We start from the raw sequence: 14477 nt of genomic DNA, 5'->3' as shown, positions 1-14477 counted from the left end.
ATTATGGACCCAAAAAGTTATTAAAAACAACACATGGTCTTGTGAGATGACACTAGAACCTTTTAATATGTTAAAACGTTCTGAATTTATATGCATTTGACAGATCAGGTAGGGAAGGCACTTGCATAAAAAAACGGTGTTATTAAAGATATTACCCAACATTTGTATGAAAAAAAATTTTTAGTGGTAAAGACGAGAAGTGAGAGCACCATTGGCGACCTTTGAATACAGTATTTCACCTGACATGATTCATATCTACAGTACAATAAAACAACATTACTCCAAGTAATAATGCCCATATATTATATCATTTGTATATATATTATGGTAAATCTAAAAAGATTATAAATTAAGCCTTGATTAAAATGTTTTTTTTTGTTTGTTTTAGCCCTGGGTGTGAGGTTTCCCAAGACTTAAATTTGTCCCACTACTCCATTTTTAGGCTTTGTGGACTCAGCACTATGCCAGTCATGGTACATCTCCACCAGTCGGTAAGCTTCTCGCTGTCCGGATAACAATGCACCATGAGAAGTGGAATAGTATTTACGGTGGGTGGCCTCCCCAGCAAACAAGAGCTGCAGTCTCTGAGTAAAAAAAAATGAAATAGAATTAGATTCAAGAGCTTGAAATTGCATTTTACTCACATGGAATAAATCCAGTTTAAGGCGTTACATTTTCTTGTTATACATTCATATTTTACAATATAGTACCACTATAGTGTGCTATAGAATAATGACCGAAAGTAACAATGAAAATTAAAAATTGGAGGATATGTCGCGATTTTCAAACAAGCATGGAGGACGTTCAATTAAAAATGCAATAAATAGCATGTTGAACAACTATTACCGGAGACTTGGAGCTATTGGCGTAAGGCAATGGCATTGCCAGCTTTTCAAAATCTCCACCACTGGAGCCCACCCTGGTGTAGGAGTAAGACCCTCGAAAGTACTGGTTACTACCCCAAGAGGATCGCAGTATACGCCGGGGCTTTGGAATGTCAGGGTTCCCTATAAAGACAATTAGCAATGTCTCATTAGACATGATATGTAGTATTACAATGCTTCTGCTATAGACTTCCAAGAGATTGAATTCACTTTATTATTAGAAAAGTGGAGTGTATGCGGTTTTGCTCATTTGATTTAAATGTCTCACAGTTGGTTTACTTGAGGTTTGTTATTAGTCTATGTTAGTCATGGTTCCTGTTTCTGGTCGCCAGTTTCTTCGAGTGACGACTCTTTGCCTTCCTGTTATTTTCAGTGACCTAATCTGTAAATTTATTATTCTTACATGAAACACAACACACGAATGTGATAGAACTGCTTGCAATGTTATCATTTCGGAAGTCCTGTCACACTTGTGGTAGTCTCATTAAGCAGTCTTTTTTATATTTTTGTCCCTTTATTTATGATTACTGTCAACCCTGCCAGTTCAAATGGATCGGTTGTCCATTGTGAGTTACTGACACAAACTAGCAAGTTAGTTGCAGTGTTGGTGAGTAAACAAATGCAAGTGTTTAGTGTTTTAGACACAAATAAACTTAAATATACTATGTGAATATAGTATAGTAATTAAAAAAGGAGGAAAACAGTTAGTCATTTGACTAGTCAAAAAAACAAAATTTAACTAAATTATTGTCCAAATCTTTTTCAGTAACACTTCTGATAAAAAAAAATAAAAAAATAAGTTGCAGGCCGAGTCAAACTATGAGAATCAAAAGTTTGAAAAAGTCCCAAAAAGATGTAGTACTTACCAATATTTCATAGAGAAAACTTCCCAAAGTCAATTGTTTATGTAATGGAAGGGATAGTGATGCACAGAACCATATTTTTACCTTTCTTGTCAATTTACCTGTCAATACAAAACCGATACCTGATTTCTATTGGGGGTTTTTCTCATTGATATTGTTCAGGCTTCCTCATTTGAAAAATTCAGGAAAGCCATCAAAAATTGCCCTAAATGTCAGGAAGAGCAATTTATACTTTGGCAACTATTGTGTGCCATGAGATAATTGCTCATTACAATGATGTTCCTTGAATTCAGTATTAACTAAACAAGAGAATAAGAAAATAAACTGTAATATAATTGTATGCTTGTACGCAATGTTTTCACCAAGGGGTTTAAACCCCTATGGATTTAAGGTCTAGGGACGCCCCTAAGCGATGGTTTGTAAACATTTAAATGCTAAAAAAAAAAAAATGTCGCACTTTTGTTTACATTTCCTTCTCCAGTTCATTAAAAAAAAGATTATATCTGCAATTCTGGACATGATAAATGTGTTGTCCTTTGGACAAATCTCAAATGGGTCACATTTGCTCACAATGAAAAAATACCTTTTATTTGTAGATTTACTGACCTGTAAAGTGTCTGAAAAGTTCTGTGCACATCTCCGCTACAGTTTCATCATCGCACCGCTCCATGTGGAGGGCCTCCTCGCCACATATCCAGCCGCTCAGCATGTAACCATAGCGCTCCTGCGGGTAGAGCACGTCGAAGCTGCAGATTTTCTTATACCACAACTCCTCGGGGTAACTCAGCTGTTCAAGCTGAGCCTCGTCTTCCCACACAAACTGAAGGCTGTTACACTCAGGGCTCCAGAAAGGCTCGGCGTATTCTAAAAAAATCTTATCGGTGGTGCTGATGCCCAGCTTCTCAATGGCCAGCACTTTTTCCTCGGGGAGAGAAGGTGAGAACATGGCTTCGTGGTTGTGCTTCAAAAAACCCAAGGAGACCGTGACAATAACGTGATCGGCTGTGAAGCACTCCTCGTCCTCGCATTCCACGCTAATGGGGTGTCCCCTGTTGTAGGGATCCTGGCTGTTTTGATTGTGATCATTGTCCCGGTTTGCCTCGTCCCTCTTGCAGATCGATTCGTAGTGCTGGGCCGAGTGATTCCAGTGTATGCAGCGGACTGGTTTGCTAAGGCTGATGGTGTGAGGAGGGATGTCTTGAGCTAGCAGCTCCACAATCTTATTGAAGCCTGCAGGAATGACATAATGTGCACCGGGGATCTCAGTCCACTCGCCAAACTCACTCAGGGAAACTTCATCCATGTTGGGTGAGCTGCTTTCACAACTCTCTACCTAAAGAATCACAAATGACAATATTTCTTCTGTTAGGGACAAGCTGAGAGCCATATTACTTTTTCTCCTCCTCCCATAAACATTCACCAAACATACAATACAACTGATTTTTTACGAGCTTGAAACCACTGATGGAATATATAATGCAATCAAATATATTATCTTACCATAATTTCCAGTATATACCCACTTTAGTATTGGACACTGTTAAAGCTAAATCAAACCTTTTAATTTTTTATGTGTATTTTATAAGATGCTAAATGATTTCCTAAATTGTAGTCAAAATATTCCAACATGACTATGTAGTTCCCTTCATATTTACACACACACATATACAAATACGTATATATATATATACACATATATATACACACATAAATATATACACATACATATACATATATATACATATACATATATATACACATACATATATATAGACATATACATATATATATACACATACATATACATATATATACACATACATATATATACACATACATATATATATATATACACATACATATACATATATATACACATACAATATATATATACACACACAAATACACATAAGTTCATTACCATGAATATGAATATGTTCATTGATATGTGCTGTTTCTTATTAAGTAAATCAAACTCAAACCTTTTTCTCAAGCCCTTCTGACAAGTAAACAAACGTGTAAAATTTCACCATGAAGACAAAGTGCCTGAGACTATCCATAAATCATTTACTGTAAGTGAGGGAAAACCATGACCCTTTGCATTGTAGGAAACTAATTTAAATGTTGGACTCGAAAGTAAACTTACAAAGAGGCGCACACACCTTTAAATACTGTTGAAGCATGGACAATTTGAGCTTCTTAATGCTCTCGGAATCGTCGGGATCCATTGTAATCCGCTTGCGCACCACATCTCGTGTAAAGACGCCAACGCTGTTTTGGCTTTCAGCGCCCACTGGCTTTCCATGCTGGAAGAACTCTTGAGTCAGCTCGTACACCTAAAGAAAGGCAGAAAGGGAAGCGAGACAGCGTGTCATCAGTCTCTGAAAAGAGGTAGAAGATTTTGCAGACAAGGAAGGAAAACTCAGCAGTGAACTGGAATAAACTAGACCTTAAGAACTTCAACCCAAGCCATTGCAAGAAGGACAAATAAAAACAAGGGACGCAACAAAATTTAGCAGAGATCATTTGTGGTTTTCAGCTGTCAAGTTTAGAGTTCACTTGAGTCTTTTTTACCTTATTTTCCTTGTGTTGACAGAATTAACTTGCACTTACCTAGCCCCATTGTAAATATGTCGTTATTTGAATCATGGCGACAAATCACACCCTTTGGTTGAAAGCATAATCTTGACTCATATGAGGGCAATTAACAAGGGAAGGGAAGTTTAGAACAATGTGATTTGTTCTTTTGAAGGCCAAGTTGGGGGTTCCAATTATGACTTACTGTATGTAGTTTGGGCTTTGACAAGAATGTCCCAACCAATGCCTCGCTCCAACTTACAGTTCAAAATCTCAAGAATTTTAAGGTGAAATCTGAATGTTGAATGTAATGGATGACTTCCCAGGAGCGTAATGTTTTATGGGCAAATTATTTTTATCTTATACGAAATGCCTCACTTTAAAAAAAGAAAAAAATCACTGATGTTGGATATAAAAAATTGGCCAAACCCAAGTTGACAACAACTTCCTGGTGCTTGTTTCGATGAGTTGATTGCGCCGAATCAACTTATAACATTAAAACGTGGTAATTTTGCTATAGAATGGTTTTACCTCATTGTAGAGGTCACTAAACTCCTCCACCAGGTCCTTGGGTATCCTCTTGCCAACGTTGGTGAGGTAGTGAGCTACGCCATTTTTGCTGTATAGGCTGATGCGCTCCACACTCGTCTCGCCATCAGTAGTATACTCCAACAGCCCATTGTCCTTTGCCATGTGGAACACAGGGTTCCCATTGCTTCCATGGATCCAGGTGGCCCCTAGTTCCAAAGATGTTTCACCTGCAAAGTAATGCTTAGAATTTAAATTGGCATCAATTAAAAAAATACCTCATGATTGATACGTATCATCAAAAAGAATTGTACGTAGAACGTTCCTAACTGGTATTTTTGAGGTGGTAGGGCGTATTGAAGCATATCAAACCTGATTGGACTGTTAGACAATCTATGTGATTCAACAACTGGTGTGGCTACTAGCCACTTAGACAATACAAATATTTCATATTTCCCATAAAGAAAGATTTCAAAAATAGCCATCTAGCCATTCCAAAATATGTACTTTCACGTATTTAAGTATTAAAGATATTTTCAAGGACAGTCTTTTAAGTTTTGGTAGATAAATTCAACTAAATATAATGATACGTAATATACGAACTGCATTATTTTAGGACTATAATAATAAACATCTCGCCCTTAGCAATATTAGACATAAGGTAGGTACAATTACCTCAAACACTTATTATTTTCCTTAACATGGTGTCATTGTTTTTGCCATTCTCACCGTGCCTAATGCTATGAACTCTTCCACCAATATGGTCTGAGGCTTCTAGGACTGTGACATCGGTGAAGCCCCTCTTCAGCAGAACCTTGGTTGCAGCGAGGCCTGCCAATCCAGCACCGATAATGACTATACGAGGCTGCCGGGGTGTACGCTGGCCACTACTAAGAGGATCATCAGTGCCATCTGAGGAGATTTCACAACTTTGCATGCCGTCCAAGCTCCTCTGCAATTTGAGCTGTTTGGAAAGGATGAAAAGAAATATGGTAATGAAAGGAAGCAGCCACACTTAATCAAGAAGGCATTAGAAGGTAAGTGCAGTTTGCAAGCACAACATCCATTCAGCAAATGCTCTCTAAATGTGAAAGTATCACCACACCTGTTGAACAGAGGTGTAAAAAAAGGTTTACCCTTTACATGGAGGCTGTCCAAGCTATTCCACAAAGGGTCGCAGTGGGTGCAGGTTTTTGTTCAATGGATACAGCACGCACAGTGTAACCCAGACACCCATGCAGTACTTAGTAGCTTTGGTAAGACTTTTTTCATTTCCAACAAATTTGACAGTGTTCTCCCAAACCAAACCATTCCCTGCCTTTTTTCTTTATGCACTTTTGAACAGTTAAGTACTTGCCTACAAAACGGGAATATAACATTTTTAGGGACAAAATGAAGAATGCATTAGCCCTATAGTGCTTTGCATGATTATTTTATTCATGATAGATCTCACAAGACTTCAACCAATCACTTAGGATACAAGTGAATTGATGCATCACTGCGCTAATAAAGCCACTACTTGACTTAACTCGTGATACAGCCCACATTTCCAATTTTTTTTGGGTCACGTTTATTTCCTGAAAACTCATTATTCTATTATATGTTTTAAAATGACTTGCAGTCTTATTCTATTTCAGTAATAGCCAAAAGAGGACACAAACAAAAAAGCCATTTCACATCATATTATGGCTGTTTATGCTGAAACTGCTAAAGTACAATGACAGCAGTTGTCAACAAAACATATTTTTCTAGCAAACAAGGTTCAAAGCGTGGGTGGAAAGCTGCCTGTGGCTAAAATCTCAACAAAACATACATTGGTTCATATGTGTTGTGTAGGAAATTGGAACAACACGAAGACTGTCGATAAAAGCCTCTATTTTTTTTCCATCCGACCGAAGGATGAACTTAATCATTGAAAATTACAATTATGTAGCAGCCATGAAGTAGTCTATTCTGTTTTAATCCAAATAATTTCCACAAGCATGCTTTAAACACCAGTTCCTGTCCATCAGAGAAGTAAATATTAACAATTTCAAACTCACTCTCCTACTCGAGATGAGAAAATTTGTTATAATGATAATAATAAATAATTGCTATTATGCTTGGGACTTGGAACACTTCTGTTTTAAGTTGTGTCGCCCTCCCCATACGTCGGTCGGCAAGAAAAAAGCTTTACGCGGTGAAAAAAAACGTTGGGGACCGCTGTACTAGAAGACTCTTGAAACGTTTGTATAGATTTTTGTTTCTAAACGACACATAATACATTTAAAAGCTTTTTGGTAATCTTCTTTCGCTTGGAAAAGCTTCTATTTCGATGCTATAATTTATTTTAGGGATTGAAAGGACTGTGATCTGTTTAAGAGAGTATTTTGTTGTACATTTATAAATGAATAAGGCTGATTGGTACAGACAAACATTCTTCAGTAGTAATTCCCTGGCTGGTTAATACAGCTGCCGCACGCTTTAACACCATCACGGCAGATTAATATGTGGGCTGGCCTTAGTGGGGGGGGGGGGGGGGGGGTCGAGAGCTCAGCATGGTGTAAGGACGGAGGAGGGGGGGCTACCACTGACCTAGAAATGGCAGTCTAGAATACATCGGCCAGTGGGCTTTTGATTTTTAAAAGTGCACAGTCATCCCATCTTTCAACGAAACAGCTCTCTTTGGTCTCCCCCCGCCTCCCCTTTTTATTCCAGCTGAGTCCAGAGTCACATCTGCAACCATTTTGGAGCACCCGCTAGAACATAAACAAACATATCTCCTCACTCCATCATGCAAAACCCATCCAAAAAAAAGCTGTTTAATCGTATTATATTTGTGTCAAAGGTTAAACGTTCTGCACTTCCACTCTTGGGATGATGGAATATCAAGAATACATAAATACTATAACTATAAAATTAAAAAAAAAACTATAAGAAAGACAAATTAAAGAAATAAAAATAAATAAATACAGTAAATATTTAATTATCAGTGGCGGCCCAGTTAAATGGTGGTTAGCACACCTGGTCGGTCCACTTGTGTGGAGTTTGCATGTTCTCCCTGGGCCTGTGTGGGTTTTCTCCAGGTACTCCAGTTTCCGCCCACATTCCAAAGACATACATAGTAGGCTGATTGGACACTCTACATTGCCCGGAGGTATGAATGTGAGAGTGAATGGTTATTTGTCCGCTTGTGCCCTGCGATTGGCTTAATTTTCACTGTAAATAAATAGATTTTAAAAAATCCAATATTTACACCTTTTCAAAAAAATGTAAAAGGGTAAAACATAATATAGATTTAATATTTGTCCTCTTTTCTGATAAAAAAAATGTAAATAAATGTAAAAAACTACAAGAGAATATTTGCTATTAAGAGGGTCAAAGAGAACATTTGTACTAATTTGAGTGTCCAAAAATGATCGACAGATCAGCATGATCGGGAAAGCTGTCATTTAATTAATTGATTAATTTTGGCAACCAAATTAGAAGATATTCCGGCCCTCCGGACGAAATTGAAGCCGATGGTAAATGTTTCGGCCTCACAGCTCTGGGGTTTTGGGTTCAAATGCAGGTCGGTCCACCTGTGTGGAGTATGCATGATCTTCTTGGGCCTGTGTGGGTTTCCTGCGGGTGCTAAAGTTTCCTCCCACGTTTAAAAAAACATGCCTGGTAGGCTGATTGGACACTCTAAAAAGCCCATAGGTATGGCTGTGAGCGTGAATGGTTGTCCGTCTCCTTGTGCCCTGCCATGATGTCCCTTGCCTATGGCTCGGAGACAGCTGGGATAGGCTCCAGCACCCCTACGACCCTATTGAGCATAAAGCAGTTGAATAACATGAATGAATAACTGAAGTGATACTTTGCTAAATCCTATCTTTTCTTGCAGTTCAAGTAGGCTCAAAGCTCTTATCTCAAGTATTTCGTATCTCCAGCTCTCAAGTGAGTGCATTATCACGATTAACAAACAGTACTACAAATAATCGGCATGACCCCCGCATCCCTAACAGAATTAAGTTTTCTCCCTTACTTATATTCACTATACGTCATTAAACAGGGAAACCGATACCAGGATATATCGAGGAAAATCGCTGAATACCAGGATTTAGAGGGGAGAAAAAAATTTGAGTCACTTCAGTTTTGCGCAACTAGTATTTAAAAGCAGGTGGTTATTACAGATTGGAAATGGAAAGAAAATTGTGGCAGACAAGTGAGGTGATGGAACTTGCCACGTAGAAGCTGCGATGCCACAGTGGCAGGCGAACATAAACAAGTGCACCGAGTTTTCACCTCATCAGCACACAAAGAGCATTTTGTTGAAGAAAAGAACGGACACAATGACAGAAATATAAAGCGCGTACACTGTGGTCCTAACGGTTCAGTGACTCATTTACAAACACAGATCCACTAAAAACCAAACGTGTCTACTTTTTTCCCACAAGTGTGGTGGGAGTTTGACGCTTGTGTTCGCGGTACTTGATCAAATGAGCGTAGAGTCCAACAGGAAAGCTTTTTGTTAAGGTCAAGTGAGGTAGACCAGATTCTCGTGAAAACCAATAAATCTCAGTCGTGTCATGCCACGAGCCGATCTTACCCGAGTGTCTCGTCGTTTTAACGCCGCTAGAAGGTCGCGCAGGGGCAGAGACGCTCGCCTTCGTCCCGATGGTTTGCCTCTTTCGCACCGGCTGCGCTTTTTGTATTTATGCGTGGAAACCAGAAGCAGCCAGTTTTGTGCGGAGCCGATATCATATCATTGGTTAAAATGAGCACGCACAGACGTCAGAGTCCCGCCCACCGCGTGAACACATGCGCCCCCTGAAAACACAAACAACCCCCCCCCCCCACCCCCATTATGAACATTTATAATGCCACACAATGAAAACAGTATTATCCAACACATATTTTCAAGTAGTTTCATTTCAATCAAATTACAATTTTGATTTACAAAATCTGGCCCAGTGATCCTAGTGGTTAGTGAGTCAACCTCACAGCTCTGTGGTCGTGGGTTCCAATCCTGGTTGGCACACCTGTGTGGAGTTTGCATGTTCTCCCCGGTCCTGTGTGGATTTCCTCTGGGTACTCCGATTGGATGATGCTATTGCAATCAATTGTGCTCCTGGCAAGGTTACATTTCATAGCAAGTGGAGTGGCACAAGTGAATTTTCAACACAAATAATTGGGTTTAAAATCTGTAAAGTTGTTTGACCGTTTTATAATGTATCTGTTTCATTGTTATAATAAAAAAAAAAACCTGAGTGAAAACACTTCACGATTAATGTATAAAGTAATCGTAAATTTTGAAAAACAACTTTGCGATTGACTGGTAGATGCAAACAGAAGACCCTCGTGAGGATAAACGGTTCGGAAAAAGAATGAATGAATAATATAGGTCCTATTTTAAATTCCTGGTCCAAACCACAATTTGCTCAGAGTCCTGATGTGACCTTGATTTTACACTCAGCCATGCAACATTCACAACATCTGTGAAGTGTGCGTAACTGGATTAGCAACCTTTCATATGTAGTGAATTCCCCTCTGGTACTACATAGAACTTGGAGTTCAACCTAGGTTATGAACATGCCTGGAAAGTGAAAGTCCTGTCATTTATGCTATCCCTATGGAACATTTCTTTTGAATGTTTAGCTCAGCAAGAAAGCAACATAATCACTCCACTCATGTTTTGGTTTTCCTTTGGACTTTTTACAGTGATGTGCCTGGTTTCGAATGATGATTGGAATTTTTTTTATTATCATATTCAAACCACCTTCTTTTGTGTTTCAGAGACACAAAAACTAAATAATTATGGTCTGTTATCGTAAACATCATCTCGGTGTGCCAACCTGTCAACTCAACTGATAATTTAACAAGACACTTTATTTAAATACACAATGCTTTTAATAGATTAATGATGCTTGCATGAGGCGTCATTTTTTTTTGTTTTTGGTTTGTTTTTGCTGAGCAGGAAATCCTCCAGGATACAGATGCTTTTTCTTATGTGGGTTACTCCTAAAGGCCATCACTAAATGTTTTGTCCAAACAAACTTAGATCCATTCATTGATGGTGGATTATGATTGGATGGTTGCACTGCTCAAATGACATTAGAATGGTTTGGGTGTGACTCAATCAAAATTAATCTTCCTATGTTGCCTCCCATCCTGTCCTAGGATTAGTCTGGCCTTTGTTGCAAGGATGCAAAGAGGTCCAGAAAATAATGACTTTGTTTGGAATCCATCCAGGTGAAACAATTGTTTTAAAACTGATGATTGAATTTGGCAACCCAACAAATGTTTACCATAGCTCTCTGAGTTTCATCATAACAGCCCCCCCAAAAAAGATACTAAGTGTTCAATTGAGAATGGAATTAATCATTAAATGAGTTGACAAAACTAATTAGGAAATTTTACAGTACAGGCTCAATTTCTTCTTTAAAGCTTGCATGAGATTAGATTTCGAGGCACATTGCATATATATTAAATATAGGAAAACTGTAGCATGTCTGTCTTTTTAACATTCCGTCTTAATTGACACATTTTTAAGTGACATTTTTCCTTAATCCACTTCAGTCTCGAGGTCACTCTTCTATGCTAGTACAAAGATGTAGAGAGAGAGAGACCATATCCAGTACATTGAGGCTAAAACGTTGTTGTGATGTGTCAACATATTGTTCACATTAGTTTGCAATTCTTTCATGAAACAAATTATGTAATCACAAAACTATTGTCCCTATGTTTATGCAGGAGATCACATGCACCTTTGTTATCATTACTTTTTATGCAATGTGATGTGGTCAGCACGTGAATTTACATGTGTTACCCGCATAATTAAGAGTGGGGAGAAATGCTGACGCGTGATTGGTGCAACACTTGGATCACGAGAAAGGCTTCTCTGTTTGCCGCTTCACAGAGACTTCACATTGTGAGTCTGGCCAATGTTGGCTGACTGTATTGTCCAAGCATTCCCACCTCCCCGTCACATCTCCGAGTAGCGAGGAAGAAAGTAGCTTTTCATTGATGTTTCGGCTTTGCTCATAGATTTAGTCAGTCAGCTGGTTCTGGGTGCCTTTCATGACCTCCAGCCATTCCCCAGCAACAGGCAACCTGCATGGGAGGTTTTATCAAGTGGGTGAAGTTTTCCTTGTCGGGACATTCTGTTCCATGTCATGATAAAATACTTTGGAAACAACTCTATATAATGCGTGGGATATCCGAAAATACTGTATTTCCAAAAACTCTAAAATGTGTTTTCAAGATGGAGCAGGCTTTTTTGTACCCTATTGACAAAAAGTCTTAAGTTGAATCAGGAAGAAAAAGTCAGTTTATTGAAACACAACGTCCCTCAGAGGCCTGCAATGCACAAAAAAAATCAATGACATTCGCTGGCCTTTACCCTGCAAGATAAATTCAAGCGAAAGCTATTTTAGAAGGAACCTTGAAAAGGTCTCGTTCCCCAATTCTTGTCAGTTGCTGCAAAATCCCACGCAGAAACAGACTCACTTGGCTTATCGCCACTAAACAGGAGAGAGGGTAGAGGAGGAGAAGCGACAGTAACATAGACAAAATCCAGATGCCAGGAATTTAGACCAGTTAGATACTAATTTTGGTTTCTCTAAATGTGCGAGTTCAGAAATAAGTCACAAGTCAAGATTTATAGCAACTCTAATTTCCACTCAGTGCTGAAGCACTGAATTGGGAGTTCGCTAGAATCGTTTAGCTTCTTGTTAACTCTTAGTATAATAAAAAAAAACATGCACACACAATGTTTGTTTGAAACATAATAGGCCATTTTACAGTAAATTGAGTGGAATTTATTCTCATCTCATCTCATTTTCTGAACCACTTTATCCTTACTAGGGTCGTGGAGAATGCTGGAACTTATCCCATCTGACTGGAGGCGGGGGGACACCCTCAATTGGTGGCCAGCCAATCACAGGGCACAAGGAGACAAACAACTATTCACACTCACATCCATAACTATGGGAAATATAGGTTGTCCAATCAGCCCACTGTGCATGTCTTTAGAATGTGGGAAGACACCAGAGTACCAAGAGAAAACCCACACAGGCCCATGGAGAACAGGTGGGCCGACCTGGATTTGAACCCAGTTCTCCTCACGGTGAGGCCAACGCGCTAACCACTCACTCACCGGGCCAAACTGGAATTGATTACATTTGCTTAAAAATCATACATTCATTCATTCATTTTTCTGAACTGCTTATCCTCATAAGGGTCACAGGGGATGCTGGAAGCTTATGCCAGCTGACTTCCAGTACATGGCGCCCTGAATTGGTGGCCAGTCCATCGCAGGTGCTAAAAATGAATATCAGCTGTATTTCCTGTCCTATCTTGGCCTATCCTGTATCCTACTTATGTCTTTGTACAACAGGGAAGATGACCCAACTGTACCAGGTTGTTCCTTTCCTTCCTAAACCTGAAAAAACATGACCTCACCCATAGCTGTTCCTTTGCCAAAAAGATGATTTACACCTCAACATATTAATCATAATTGTATAGCAGAGCAAGTAGAGATGTTACACCCATTCATCATGTCACCTGAATTGACTATTTCTCTTTCTGCTAGCCAACTCTGGGTTCAAGGCCATGCTCCTGATTGTGCAACACAATCTCAGAATTCTGAGCTCTTTTATGCTTTCCTAAAAGCATTTGGTCTATTTGGCCTCACCCCTCTCTCTATTGTCTACAGTCACATGCCTATTCTCAACAGTAATCATGTTGTCACTTAGAGCAAAAGAGCAGAAAAGGTAAATGAGTAAGTTGTTATAGAGAAAAGGAAGCAACAGAATGGATGTGGCTTATTCAGTCGGTAGCAGACAGATAGAGATAGACATGAAAAAGGAGGATGCAATAATAAATATAGCTTCCTGCCTTAACTCTGGCCTGAAAAGGGTGGAAAAAAAATATACAAAATGTCCTAGCTCACTGTATTGTGTTATCCGGTGGTGGGACAGTGGAAATATGGGGGTAAAAAGAGGACATTGGCTCCTGCTGTGTGTGTTGTAGATTATTTTAGAAGTCCAGGAAAGGGATGAGTGGCCACCACCCAGGAGTTATTGTGACTAGTGCAGACAATAAAACCAACAATCCACGTGCAATAGAAGAAAAGAAAACAGATCGACATGTGTAAAATGTATGAAATAATTATTGTATGTATATATATATATATATATATTCCATACATATATGGAAATTACCTTTTGCGATGCTCACTGACCATGAAAATAAAGTGACATAAAACCTAGGGGGATTTTTATAACTGCATTGGCATTCAAAATCAGAGATTTCACACTATTCTGTTTCTTCTTTCAAAGTGTTTGTATAGAGTTGAATACAAGAATATGTTCCCCTTAATATGTATGTATACCCAAATGCTTAATGGCACTTTAAGTTGTGACTAGTGGCATAGATCCATGCTTTGCTCCTTGTTAGGTCAGCAAACTGGACTCGTCGGTCATGTTTGTCATCTGATAGGCCACTGCGTTCCTCACAACTCCGCCATGTGTCCCAGCAGGGAACCTGGCCCAGTAATGTGCAAGTGTGCATCTCCTATTACACAACATACAGTGCAGCTGAACTAACTTGTTGATTCCTAAGTTACTTACTTGTATCTGTGGAAAATGTCCAAACTGAATTG

At 39.0% G+C, this 14477-nt stretch overlaps 1 protein-coding gene across 2 annotated transcripts; it reads right to left on the bottom strand.

The window, feature by feature from the left end:
* Positions 1-47: 47 nt before the first annotated feature.
* smox (spermine oxidase) lies at positions 48-9566 on the bottom strand. Of its 2 annotated transcripts, XM_077719792.1 has the most exons (7): positions 9423-9566; positions 5582-5816; positions 4856-5082; positions 3910-4083; positions 2354-3080; positions 847-1007; positions 48-584 (listed from the first exon to the last, which is right to left on the bottom strand). In XM_077719792.1, the coding sequence occupies exons 2-7, from the start codon at positions 5787-5789 to the stop codon at positions 414-416; spliced, it is 1668 nt and encodes a 555-aa protein (XP_077575918.1). In that variant the 5' UTR covers positions 5790-5816; positions 9423-9566; the 3' UTR covers positions 48-413. The 2 variants fall into 2 exon arrangements, with proteins under 2 accessions (XP_077575918.1, XP_077575919.1); XM_077719793.1 differs by lacking the exon at positions 847-1007.
* Between the last annotated feature and the right edge of the window lie 4911 nt (positions 9567-14477).

Source organism: Stigmatopora nigra, chromosome 6 (genome assembly GCF_051989575.1).
Source record: "Stigmatopora nigra isolate UIUO_SnigA chromosome 6, RoL_Snig_1.1, whole genome shotgun sequence".
NCBI lineage: Eukaryota > Metazoa > Chordata > Actinopteri > Syngnathiformes > Syngnathidae > Stigmatopora > Stigmatopora nigra.
This window is presented reverse-complemented; position numbering and strand designations above follow the sequence as displayed.